Source organism: Ranitomeya variabilis, chromosome 2 (genome assembly GCF_051348905.1).
Source record: "Ranitomeya variabilis isolate aRanVar5 chromosome 2, aRanVar5.hap1, whole genome shotgun sequence".
In the NCBI taxonomy this organism is placed as follows: Eukaryota; Metazoa; Chordata; class Amphibia; order Anura; family Dendrobatidae; genus Ranitomeya; species Ranitomeya variabilis.
This window is the reverse complement of record NC_135233.1, coordinates 934,118,094-934,132,336: the sequence shown is the minus strand read 5'-3', so window position 1 is coordinate 934,132,336 and position 14,243 is coordinate 934,118,094. Positions and strand designations below refer to the sequence as shown.

Here is a 14,243-nt window from a genome sequence, read left to right as displayed (position 1 = left end):
CCCTCACACACCCCCTCACACACCCTCATACACCCCCTCTTACACCCCCTCTTACACTCCCTCTTACACTCCCTCTTACACTCCCTCTTACACTCCGTCACACACTCCCTCATACATCCCTTCACACACTCCCTCACACCCCTACACTCCCTCATACAGTCCCTCACACTCTCTCATACACTCCCTCTTACACTCCCTCACACTCCCTCACACATCCCCTCACACACTCCCTCACACCCCTACACTCCCTCATACACTCCCTCACACTCCCTCATACACTCCCTCACACACCCCCTCTTACACCCCCTCTTACACCCCCTCTTACACCCCCTCTTACACTCCCTCTTACACTCCCTCTTACACTCCGTCACACACTCCCTCACACTCCCTCATACATCCCTTCACACACTCCCTCACACCCCTACACTCCCTCATACACTCCCTTACACACTCCCTCACACTCCCTCATACACCCCCCCTCACACTTCCTCATACACTCCCTCATACAGTCCCTCACACTCTCTCATACACTCCCTCTTACACTCCCTCACACACTCCCTCACACACCCTCACACATCCCCTCACACACTCCCTCACACCCCTACACTCCCTCATACACTCCCTCACACTCCCTCATACACCCCCTCACACACGCTAACGCTCAGCTGAGTGTTCTTCTGTTCTCTAAGACAGAGCCACTGCCAGAAATCTCAATCATTCCCTCTTCGAAAAAGCAACGCGAAACGCGCGTCAGGGGGTATTCAGAGCCCCACGCAGATAACCACTTCACCATGGGTAAGCAATTTTTGCATCAATTTTGCATTACATTTGCACCGTAATTGATTCAAGCATGGTAGATACATGTCCACATGGACATTAGTACTATATATAAATATTTATACCATGCTTGCATGTGCTGATATTGGTGCCTATTTGTGTGGATATACCATGGTGTTTTTTACTTTCCCCTGCCTGTGACTAGGATGTCTTTGTACTAGGGTCTCCTTCCTTCCACTATTGTACTGTTATTATTAACTTTTGGACTATGTTATATCTTTTAATTATTATTATAATAAAATTTATATTTTTATATATCCGTATAGAACTCCCTTTTTTTGTTAATACAGAAATCTCAATCAGTAGGCTGGATCCTCCTCTTTCCTGACATCATCTGTCGGGAGGGTCAAGTGGAACCCATACTCATTAGGTCCTTCGCTGATTGCGTCAAAGTTAGCAAGTTTGACTAACTTTTATTTATTGAATGTGGGGGTCATAATATTTTAACATCTGCCTTTGTAAAAATAAAATGATGTCGGAAAACTCCTTTAAATCAGCCAAGCATGCATGTGCTCTTGGTGGAGGGAGTGAAGTAAGCCTCGGCCCTTCCTGGAGCCACACTTTTCTCCATACTTTTTTTCTATCTCTCTATTGATAAGATCTGCTGCTCAGATTTCAGTTTTATGTTGCCTGTCTGTGTAGAGTTGAGAATAATTTAATTGTGCAGCCCCCAAAAATGATCATATTGCTGTGTTTGAATTCATTCTTACTGTACAGGAAAATATGTATGGCATGTTTTATATTCTATTCCACACCTTAAGGCATAAGGTTAAGACTTTGATTTTATGAAGGTAATTCCTACCACTCAGTCATATGCTTTTCAGTACTAAGAAACCTTTGAAATATTTGTGGCATGTCCAATGGAAAGCATATTGATGTTGCCAGAGCCAGAAGGCCTTGCAAACCACTGAAATGCATTGCTATGACTTTACAACAGTCATAAATTAACTATGCCATAATGGAAATTACATAGAAATCACATGATTTCCTTTTACTATTACCTGTCTACCTCACTTTGCATTGTTAGACTTGCATAGATCTTTAGTTCGAGGCATTGTGGAAAATATAGGGCTTCCACATTCCACTTCATCCTCTAGAATTCACTAGTATGAAGTACCGTATGTGCTGCTAATTCTTTACTCATTCTTCAACTTACAACCTAATTAAAAACATTTTTAGAGAACTTCTATCCTTGCGAATATTTATTTTATAATTCCAGTGCATCTAAAATGAAAATAAAGCTAAATTATTCCTATAATTTTGTGTGCAAAGCTCCTATGGAGACCTACGGTATATATAAAAAATCTACATACTATTGTTAAAATGTCAAGATTTTGACATATAAAAAATCATATCAAGAAAAATAATTGCACAGTTTTTTGTTTTTTTTTCATTTTTAATGTCGCCCATACAAGTAGTAGTCAGTAAACAGCTGCCTTCATTTACAGTGATTCTGATTAACACCATATAAAGTTCAGTTGTTCTAGCAAGATTTTCCTGATATTTTTTTAGTAACACTTTATAGCATTTTACAGCAAAAGCCATTGACTCTAAACAGTCTAAGGTGGCTGTAGGACACCTAGTGGATGGGGTTAAACCTACAATTCTTTAGTACATATCGGGCTAAAAGGGGTTAATCGGCCATGACAGGTTGATTATGAGCAGCTGAAGAGTTGGGATAGACGGCTGCTCATCATCATATCTCCACCCCTGTGTATGGTTCACTTTGTAAAATGAAACCTGTTTGTCTCACACATGGTTGTGTGTATGGAGATGTGCAGATCTCCTGGATTGAGTGCCTTTGCTAAAGGTCTAAGATGCTGGGCTAATCAGCACTATTCTATGGACTTGTTACTTTATGTTTCACTTTGTGCCGGACAAATGCTGTATTTAAGTTTTCCTTTTGTGTGGTTTATGAGGACTGAAATAAACCAGCCAGACATTATAAAGAAACGGTTCCTGTGATGTCTCAGATCGCTCCCAAGTGAGTAGCATTGTTACAACAGCTTACAACACAGCAAAGGGATCCCATTGTTAAAAGATATCAGTTAGGAGAAGGGTTCAAAATAATTTTCAAGCCATTAGATATACCATAGAACACTGTGAAGACCAGGGCCGGACTGGGACTAAAATTTAGCCCTGGCATTTGAAGTTACACAGGCCCACTTGTCACATGGTGACTGTATAATATCTTTGTACACTTGTAGGCAGGGCCGGTTTTAGGCAAAGTGGCGCCCTACGCCTAGGCAAAGTTTAAAATGGGGCCCCAAATGCTAACATATTGCACATCACACAAAAGCATTTCGGTTGTATTTACAAGCGCTGAGTTCAGGCTGCTAAATGAGTTTGATCGACAATACTGAAGTTGTTCAACACTTGTTTCCCGGCCTCTTTCCACCATCTGAGAAAGAATGATGGGACAGAACGATCACTAACAGATCACTAACCGATCCCCATACAGTATCATGTTATCAGCAGCACATCTACAGTTTACAGCGGCAATGTGCTGCTGAGAACAATGATTTTTGTTACAGCAAAAACAATCTGAATATGCAGCATTTTACTTGTTTAGTAAAATACACCCCATAGTCCTCCATATATTATAATGTGCTCCACAGTCCTCCTTATAGTATAATACACTCCCTATAGTCCTCCATATATTAAAATACACTGCTCAGTCCTCCACATAGCATAATACACTCCTCATAGTCCTCCATATAGCATAATACACTCCTCATAGTGCTCTATATAGTATGCACTGCCATAGTCATCCATGTAGTACAATTCACTTCCCATAGTATAATGCACCCCATAGTTCTTCATATAGTATAATGTATTCCCCATAGTCCTCGATACAGTATAATGCAGCCCACATATAGTATAATGTAGCCACCACCATACAGAATATAATGTGGCAACCACAGAGTATAATGCAGCCACCCCACAGAGTATAATGTAACCCCATAGAATATAATACAGCCCACCTCCCCATAATATATAATGTAGCCCCCCATAGAATATAATGCAGCCCCACATAGTATATAACACAACCTCCCCCATAGTATATAACCCAACCTCCCCCATAGAATATAATATACCCCCACAATAGTATATACCACAGCCACATAGTACATAACATGGCCTCCCCATAGAAGATAATATACTCCCCATAGTATAGAGCAAAGCCCGCATAGTATATAGCACAGCCCGCATAGTAGATAACAGCCCACACAGCAGTATACAGCACAGCCCACACAGTAGTTTATACAGCACAGCCCACACAGTAGTATATACAGCACAGTCCACACAGTAGTATATACAGCACAGTCCACACAGTAGTATATACAGCACAGCCTGCACAGTAGTATATACAGCACAGCCCGCACAGTAGTATATACAGCACAGCCCGCACAGTAGTATATACAGCACAGCCCGCACAGTGGTATATACAGCACAGCCCGCACAGTGGTATATACAGCACAGCCCGCACAGTGGTATATACAGCACAGCCCGCACAGTGGTATATACAGCACAGCCCGCACAGTGGTATATACAGCACAGTGGTATATCCAGCACAGCCCACACAGTGGTATATACAGCACAGCCCGCACAGTGGTATATACAGCACAGTGGTATATCCAGCACAGCCCGCACAGTGGTATATCCAGTACAGCCCGCACAGTGGTATATCCAGCACAGCCCGCACAGTGGTATATCCAGCACAGCCCGCACAGTGGTATATCAAGCACAGCCCGCACAGTGGTATATCCAGCACAGCCCGCACAGTGGTATATACAGCACAGCCCGCACAGTGGTATATACAGCACAGCCCGCACAGTGGTATATACAGCACAGCCCGCACAGTGGTATACACAGCACAGCCCGCACAGTGGTATATACAGCACAGTGATGTATCCAGCACAGCCCGCACAGTGGTATATACAGCACAGCCCGCACAGTGGTATATCCAGCACAGCCCGCACAGTGGTATATACAGCACAGCCCGCACAGTGGTATATACAGCACAGCCCGCACAGTGGTATATACAGCACAGCCCGCACAGTGGTATACACAGCACAGCCCGCACAGTGGTATATACAGCACAGTGATATATCCAGCACAGCCCGCACAGTGGTATATACAGCACAGCCCGCACAGTGGTATATACAGCACAGCCCGCACAGTGGTATACACAGCACAGCCCGCACAGTGGTATATACAGCACAGTGATATATCCAGCACAGCCCGCACAGTAGTATATCCAGCACAGCCCAGACAGTGGTATATCCAGCACAGCCCACACAGTGGTATATACAGCACAGCCCACACAGTGGTATATACAGGCTGTATATACTACTGTGTGGGCTGTGCTGGATATACCACTGTGTGGGCTGTGCTGTATAATACAGCACAGCCCACACAGTGGTATATCCAGCACAGCCCACACAGTGGTATATCCAGCACAGCCCGCATCTCTGCCCCCCCCCCCCCCCCGAGAATGTCCCCACAGTCCAGGAAAAAAAACAAAACAAAACACTCTCCTCACCTTTCCTCGTGCCCCGCGTTGCTTCCTGCTCCTGTCTCAGCGGCTGCAGTCTGCATTCTGCCCGGGACACAGCAGGTGCGCGATGATATGATGTCATTGCTCACCCGCAGTGTCAGAGGCTGAGCGGGGAATGATGGGAGAGGGAGCGTCTGTAGACACTCTCTCCTCCATCATTGCATTCAACTGTACCGGCGTTATAGACGCCGGTATAGTTGAATGCGGCGGCAGTGGGGTGAGTCGGCGGCGGCGGGGGGAGGCGGATCGAGCGGCCCACGACTGGCACTGGCCCTTCTGGCATTTGCCAGAAGAGCCCGATGGCCAGTCCGGCCCTGGTGAAGACTGTCATTAAGAAGTGGCTTAAATTTGGCACAACAGTGACATTATCTAAAACTGGATGTCCCTCAAAAGTGCATGAAAAGGCGAGAAGAAAATTGTTCCTGATGGCTGCCAAGAGGCCTAAAGCAACATTAAATGTAGCTTGTCATGTAAAATAACGCTATTAGCCTGCAGATATGGGGTTAATCAGCGCCCACACTGAGCCCCGCTTCAAGGTGGAAATTAACTTTATTAGCCTATCAGCCTCGCTCTTTCAGTCAGAGGCGTGGTGTCGGCACAGTTTAAGTCACCACCGTGCCCCTCAGAACTTACTGACAGCCGGGGGCATGGCTACAGAATGTATGTGACATTAAAGGTGGAAAAATCTCTCAAATGATTCATCTTGGTATGATTTTTTTACCTGACAAAAACCCGACATTTTAACAGGCGTGTGAAGACCTTTCATATCCACAATAGGTGTTTTCAGACCACAAACAAGTCCTGTGTAGCTTTATGCAGCGGATATACTGCCATTCATCTGTGCCTTACATTACTAACACACACTTAGTAGGTTAACACAAAGTAGGGGGCACATGGATATCAGTATAGCTGGTGAGTCAGACTACATTGGCTTGTTTAAACAGGAGTCAAACAAGCAAGTTATGTCACAACGGCCAAGAGAGGGAAACACCTCACTCCCTATAGGAGTTCACCAGATTACGGTACTCAGTGAAAATGCGGAATACTCCCAAAAGTACTGTATGCACACAGAGAAAACGGAGTACAAAAACACCACCAAAGGTATAAAAAGACAACGTAATTTTTTTAGTCAAATATCATATAAAAAATTGAAAAAGCTGCCATGTGAAATGCGCATCAACAATGGGTAAGATGGGTTAATATCTTTGTGACCTATGAGCTTGGTGATATACATATTATACTTTTATTGAGTGGTCACCAGCTCTTTCTAGGCTTGTACATTCTTGCCCTAGGGTGTATGTACTTTGATATATTATTCCACATACCCCTGGTCATTTATGTGCCAACTCTCTCCTTGCTGTACGAGTATGTCTCCTCACTTTTTCTCCTTTCTGTGCCATTTTGTATGATATAGTTTGATATTTTGATATGATATTGGACTAATAAAATTTTGCTGTCTTTTTATACCTTTGGTGGTGTTTTTGTACTCCGTTTTCTCTGTGTGCATACATAGGCTCTGATTGTAGTCTGTTACCATAGAGACACATGAGCCTCCTTTGGGGCTGTACGCACAATATCATTTTGAAAACTATTTATTCACTTTACTTGCTTATATAGGACCTTTTATTTCACAGCGCTTTGCCGATATCATCATCATTGTTCCCATTGGGGCTCACAATCTAATTTCCCTATCAGTATGTATTTGAAGTGTATGAAGAAACCAGAGAACTCGGAGTAACCCTCTCAAACATTGGGAGAACATACAAACTCCTTGCAGATGTACATAGAGGTTTCCGGTACCCTTCAGATTATAGAAAGTGACTTTGTATACACTTAGGTTGTAATAAAAAAAATGCCCCCTCCTGCCGCAAAACCCTTCACTATGTGCGGGCTGTGTATAAAACAAGAGGTTTTCATGACTGAAGGGGAGAGGTTACGGACTTTTATTTACTTATGATCTTTTTTTTTTCTTTTTGAAGGAAATGTTCTTTTAATCTGAGGATTGGAAAATGGTAAAAGTGAAGCCAATTGTTCCGGTAACCTGTAGCTTCCCAGCTGGTGTAGAATGATAACTGATATAACACAGCAACAGCTGGGAAGCCACCGGATCTGACCAGTGTGAAGGAGCTGCTCGAAGGGTCGTTTCTTTGCGTGATGGTTTAGTTTTCTTTTGCTTCTGCTCTGAAGATATTTTCTGTAGCACATAAAGCTTTCTATCAGAGCACAGATTAATATTACCCATTACATGGTTTATTTTCCTAGTATCGGAGGCATGGCTGTATAGGATAGTGGGGTGCAGTACGTACTATTGTGTATTATATAGGGCAGAAATGAGAGCATTTGTTGTTTTTTAGTTTGTTTTTTTGATTGATAAAACACCAAAAGAGAAAAAACAATGTCAGAACTAATTGCAAAAGATATGTGTAATGAAACCTGATGAATATACAGTCCCAGTGTTTGCTGACATGGGAGCAACCCTGGAATAAGTTAGATCTGAGCACTTTAACTATTGCACGTCTTCTAGCAGAAAAAGAAGAGAATGTAGAATACTACATTATGATATAATGCAACGTCTAGTTTTGTAACCCTTTAAAATTTTACAGTGTATCTAAGAAAAATTTTTTTTTAAATCTATTAAAATCTAAATCTCCTTTAAAAAATTTTTAGTTTTATTTATTTATTTTTTCTTAACCTGCAATTTTTTGGTAAAACTTGTGTCTCCATGGTAAAAGGCAATAAGTAAACCATGTGCAGTCCGGTCACGTAGTCAGACTGACTTCCATCTGTCCTGTACTTGTTGCTAACCTACCAAATGCGTTCTAGTAAGAAGGGGGCAGATGTTAGGGAGTATGACTGTAGGATCAGATTACACAGGGTTTGTTTGAAGTCTGTTACCATGGAGACACATTGATTTCCATAGTAGCTGTAAACATAAAACGATAGGGGATATTCAGTTGATACTATTTACAAAGCTGGCTCGTTTTCCATTTTAGATTCATCGAAATAATACAAAAATGATTGTTAAGGATCGCCTTCTTTTAATCATTGTGTCAATGCAAACAGTTTAGCAACTTTCTAGAATATTTTGTATTTTAATCCCTTATTGCTTTCAAGATCTTTGCTAGATGTTAAACTAAATGGATGCATTTTAGTTACTACGTCTTAGGCTACTTTCACACTAGCGTCGGGCACTGCACGTCGCAATGCGTCGTTGTGGATAAAAAACGCATCCTGCAAAGTTGTCTGCAGGATGCGTTTTTTCTCCATAGACTTTTATTAGCGACGCATTGCGATGCAGTGCCACACGTCGCAACCATCGTGCGACGGTTGCCTCGTGTTTTGGCGCACCGCCACCACAAAAAACGTTACATGTAACTTTTTTGTGCGTCGGGACCGCCATTTTCGACCGCGCATGCGTGGCCGAAACTCCGCCCCCTCCTCCCCGGACCTTACAATGAAGCAGCGGAAGCGTCTTAAGACTGCTTCCGCTGCCAACGTCGGGCATTTTCTTCACAGTATGCGTCGGTACGTCGGGCCGACGCAGCGCGACGGCCCCTTACTTACGCTAGTGTGAAAGTAGCCTTAAGTGTCAAATACCAGAAGCGCATGATTAAAGATTGTGCAGCCGGACTAGTCACTGAAAGCGAGCACCTAAGAAGATGATGTAGACAGGCTCAAACACTCACATGACTTCTTCCCTCTCCTGCATTGCACATGAGGTCGTGGAGGGAGCACGCAGCTTCACTGGGTCTGGGCAGGGAGGAGTGAATGCTCAAAATTGCTCAAATCATCAGAGGTGGTTGCAGGTTGGAGAATGTCAATCACATGATCCTGGGGGAGCGATTAGGTACTGTGGAGCCGGACTACACTATGCAATGCCCTCAGACTAGTTCAGGAGAATTAGCATGCATTTGTGAATGATAATAAAAGTTATATTATGTGGACATATAACTGGATCTCACATCAAGGGCATGAGTTTATTGCTGGATCATGACTTTAAATCACTATAGTGGTGGTTTGAGAGGCCTGGCAGGGTCCCTGGAGAATTATAATTGATGTATTGTAACAAGCCATGCATGTATGTATGCATGTTGTTAAGGTTTGTAGTCCCCTGAATAAATCTTTAAAAACAAAATATATTAGAAAGTTGTATAACTTTGACTTACACAATGGTATCAGGCATAGGATTGGGGATAATTTACTGATTGATCACTGGCGAGGCTCAGGAACTCAGCAACTAACCTCTGCGGCGTTGTCTTGAATGGAGCCCGATCATTGTCTATGACACGGTTCCAGAGCCACTCACTTTCAGCAGCTGAACCCCAAGTGATCAGTAACTTATTTCTATCCTATTAATAGTAGATTACTTATGATCTTTGAAATAGTCCTTTTAACTTTACTTGCTGTGACTGTAAAACATATTCCAGACTCCCTGAGGAAGCCAGATCTAAACACGCGAAACGTGTTGTGGACTATGTTCGTGTAGTAATTTAACTTTGCAGATTGCATTATAACATAAGATAGAGCTTATTGGCAAAGCAAATCATTCTACTGTTTACCGAAAATAGAATGAGGCCTACAAAGAAAAGAACATCGTTCCTACAGTCAAATATGGTGGAGGTTCAAAAATATTTTGGGATTGTTTTGCTGCCTCTTTCACTGGGTGCCTTGACTATGTACAAGGCATCATTATATGTGAAGATTAGCAAAGGATTTTTGGTCACAATGTAGTGCCCGGGGTCTGAATTCTGGGTTTGCGTCCTAGGTCATGGGTCTTCCAGCAGGACATTGATCCCAAACATACTTTGAGAAGCACCCAGAAATGGATGGAAACAAAGCGCTAAAGAGTCCTGAAGTGGCCAGTAATGAGTCCAGATCTAAATCCAAAAATAGGAGTGATCCAAAATTCCAGTTGGGAGGTGTAAGAAATTTGTTGATGGTTACAGGAAGCGATTGATTGCAGTTATTTATTCCAAAGGGTGTGCAACCAAATATTAAGTTGAGGGTGCTAACAATTTTGTCCAGTCCATTTTTGAGATTTTGTGTGAAATTTTGTCCAATTTGCCTTTCTCTCTCAGTTTTTTGTGTTGTTCCAATACACACAAAGGAGATAAGCTTGTGTATAACCCATCATGTGTAATTGCAGTAATTTTCCAGGAGAAATACTTCATTTTCTGGAACAATTTCAGGGGTGCCAACACTTTGGCCATGACTGTATATACCCGATAAAATATATGTATTTTTTGTAGTTAAAAAAATTTCCTTGCTTTGTTGTTGTAAAAACAGTAAAACATACATAGAAATGACACTGAAACTGTCATTTTTTGCTATTTTTGTATTTTTATCCAGCCTCTTGCATTTTGTTCTAGACTGCGGATCACATTATTGCAACTGAAGGAAAAGGACGATAATCTTCATGTTCTGACAACCGAGCTTACAACGTGTCAGCAGGCACTAAGAACCGCACAAGACCACAAGCAGCTGCTGGGGTAAGCTCACCAGAGCATGACATCAATGATGTGATTGTCCTCATGGCAGACACAAGCCATAAAATTTACCAATAATGTGGGAAGGATGCATGTATTTTTAGCTTGTCATGCCATAGAAAATATCACTGTTGTCATAGCAATCTCTACGGTTATGAGGGCAAAGCTTTACCATTAATCTCCAGGAAAGTCACTATGTTCCAGAGTTCAGCACAAGTTGAGAAACGCTTGACCTGCCTGTATGGGACTGTGCTCGATCAGAGGATAAAGCTCGGCTCACATGCATTTCTTGGGCACAAAGTTTGATATAGAAAACAGATTTGGTAATTATCGTCTAGGTCTTTAGGAAAAAAAAAAGAGTATTAATGAAATGAACATGCGGTAAATACTTTAATATTCAAGCCAAAGAGAGCGAATAGCCGAGTGACTGAGAATACATTGTAGTTCCTATGTAATAAAATAGAATCTACACAATTTAATGCACATAATGCTTTCCATGCAGCCTGAAAGTTTATAGCTGGGCTTTATAACTTGTGCTTTAGGGTAGACTTCAGATTTCTCTGCGTATCTGTTTCTGTTCTCAATTATCCACAAGTGACATTTATTATCTTGCAGAATGTTATTATTGTTATGGTAAAACCTCACTCAGCAATGAATTTCAGACTTTTGCCAAGCAAGAAAAAAAAAAAAACGGACTCCACGAAACTTAGTAAGATTCAGTTCCCAAATCTAAAATGGCCAATTTGATGTGTTACACTTGCCAATATTTAAAGAGGACCTGTCACCAGGTATGAGGTATCCAGTTTTTGCTCCTATTTTATTCCCGCCGCTCCCCTGAGTATTCAGGTTTTTGTTATTTATAAATCCACCAAATAGTTTCAGAGATATGAGCTTTTTTACTTAGGCTTTATGGTCTTTATCAAGGGGGCGTGGCTCGCAAGACTTGCTGAGGGTGTGTCTGGAGGTGTGGCCTATTCACCACGCCTCCTTGTAAAGAACAAAAAAAATTAGCACTAAATAAAAATCTGTGGATATAAAAAACACACATACTCAGGGTAGCTGCAAAAATAAAATAATAGAAAAATCTGGTCACTTTTTCATCTAGTAACAGATCCTCTTTATTACCTTGATGCAAAATCACGTACATGTATGATTGCGGGGGTGATCGCCTGTAGGGAGGGCTCAGGACGTGAGCTGGCGCTCCACAAAAAAAAACAGACACCAGCTATATTACATAGCCGACATTTATATCTAACAACATCAAGCGGAGCTGATCTTTGAATGTACCTGTTATCCACTTAAATACCGCTGTAAATCTCTGACAGCAGCGTTTAAATGGAACGTGTGCTGGTGCTCGTGCACACCGCCTCCAGTTGGCCCCTTGCGGTGTGATTGTTGGGCACTAATGGCTTACCAGGGGCCTGCTGAAGGCCCTCATCGCTACTATCTTGGTACTCTTGTGAAGCTCAGTCATAGACTTAGCTTCATAGGAGACAGAGTTACTGTGGTATTTCAGTATATAGTATGAGCAGTCAGGTGAACGCAGGTTTAAGTCTCCCTAAGGGGACTAAAAATTAAAACAAGTTTTTTAAAAAAAAGATGAATACATAAAAAAAACATAAAATTTGAATCACCCATCCTTTGCCCAATTAAAAATAAACAAATTGGGAAATAAAACAAACAATCTTATATTCGGCTTTGCACGGGCGGACACTGACAGCTTGGGGCCTCTGTGCAAGAAATGTGTCTGGGTCCCCCTCCCTGCCCGGCATGCCACTTATGATGAGGGTAATGGGACCCCCGGAGTCTTGGGCTATGAGCACCAGGCCAGATTGCCCTTATTATTACTGCCCTGCAAGCAGGAGCGTACTTATCAAGCAAAGGGCCCCATTGCAAAAGTTTTATTTGGCTACTTTATTTATTGTCTATAGAACTGATGGAAACAGCTGAGCACAGCGCTCAGCAGCTCTTTAGATAATGAAGATATCAGACAACAAGCATGCATGACTCTGCTGCATCCAGGACAAGACTGCAGAGCCCTGTTCTCAGAAACTCTGGGGGGCCCATTGCTCAAATCCCCAGTGATCAGCAAGTTATCCATGATCCGATGGATCACACATGCATCGATGGATCACACATGCATCGTACATGCAATGAAGGAAATAATTATTTGATCCTTTGTTGATATTGTAAGTTTGCCCACTGACAAAGACATGAACAGTCTATAATTTTAAGGGTAGGTTAATTTTCACATTGAGAGATAAAATATGAAAAATAAAATCCAGAAAATCACATTGTATAAATTGTATAAATTTATTTGCATTTTGCAGTGAGAAATAAGTATTTGATCCCCTACCAACCATTAAGATTTCTGGCTCCTACAGACCAGTTAGACACTCCTAATCAACTCATTACCTGCATTAAAGACAGCTGTCTTACATAGTCACCTTTATAATAAAGACTCCTGTCCACAGACTCAATCAGTCAGACTCTAACCTCTACAACATGGGCAAGACCAAAGAGCTTTCTAAGGATGTCAGGGACAAGATCATAGACCTACACAAAACTGGAATGGGCTACAAAACCATAAGTAAAGTCATTCAATCAAGAAACAGCTGACCGCACCACCAAGGCACTGGATGAATGAACACATAGGCTATCAGCATGAGCCGGCCGCTAGACCTCGGGTGCTGGACCGAGAAAACATAACAATGCAGATGCGAGTAGAAAGAGAAGCGGCAGCACTCACCAGTCTTCAAAGCAGGTAATACTTTATTGCAATAAAATCTTCACGGCTCGGGGGTGCATATACAACAGAGTGTACAGGTCAAATGACAGCCATTTTGCACTGCTCGAGCGCTTCAACAGGTTTGACCACAAACCTGTTGAAGCGCTCGAGCAGCGCGAAAAGGCCGTCGTTTGACCTATACACTCTGTTGTGTATGCACCCCCGAGCCGTGAAGATTTTATTGCAATAAAGTATTACCTGCTTTGAAGACTGGTGAGTGCTGCCGCTTCCCTTTCTACTTGCAAAACCATAAGTAAGACGCTGGGTGAGAAAGATACAACTGTTGGTGCAATAGTAAGAAAATGGAAGAAATACAAAATGACTGTCAATCGACATCGATCTGGGGCACCATGCAAAATCTCACCTCGTGGGGTATCCTCGATCATGAGGAAGGTGAGAGATCAGCCTAAAACTACATGGGGGGAACTTGTTAATGATCTCAAGGCAGCTGTGACCATAGTCACCAAGAAAACCATTGGTAACACATTGCGCCGTAAAGGTTTAAAATCCTGCAGTGCCCACAAGGTCCCCCTGCTAAAGAAGGCACATGTGCAGGCCCATCTGAAGTTTG

At 42.4% G+C, this 14,243-nt stretch overlaps 1 protein-coding gene across 4 annotated transcripts in view; it reads left to right on the top strand.

The window, feature by feature from the left end:
• LEKR1 (leucine, glutamate and lysine rich 1) overlaps positions 1–14,243 on the top strand; it is a 235,398-nt gene that overhangs the window by 42,160 nt on the left and 178,995 nt on the right. For all 4 annotated transcript variants that reach the window (XM_077292945.1, XM_077292942.1, XM_077292944.1 and 1 more), the window contains one exon: positions 10,768–10,887. In XM_077292945.1, coding sequence (XP_077149060.1) covers positions 10,768–10,887 — 120 coding nt within the window. The remainder of the gene's footprint in view (positions 1–10,767; positions 10,888–14,243) is intronic.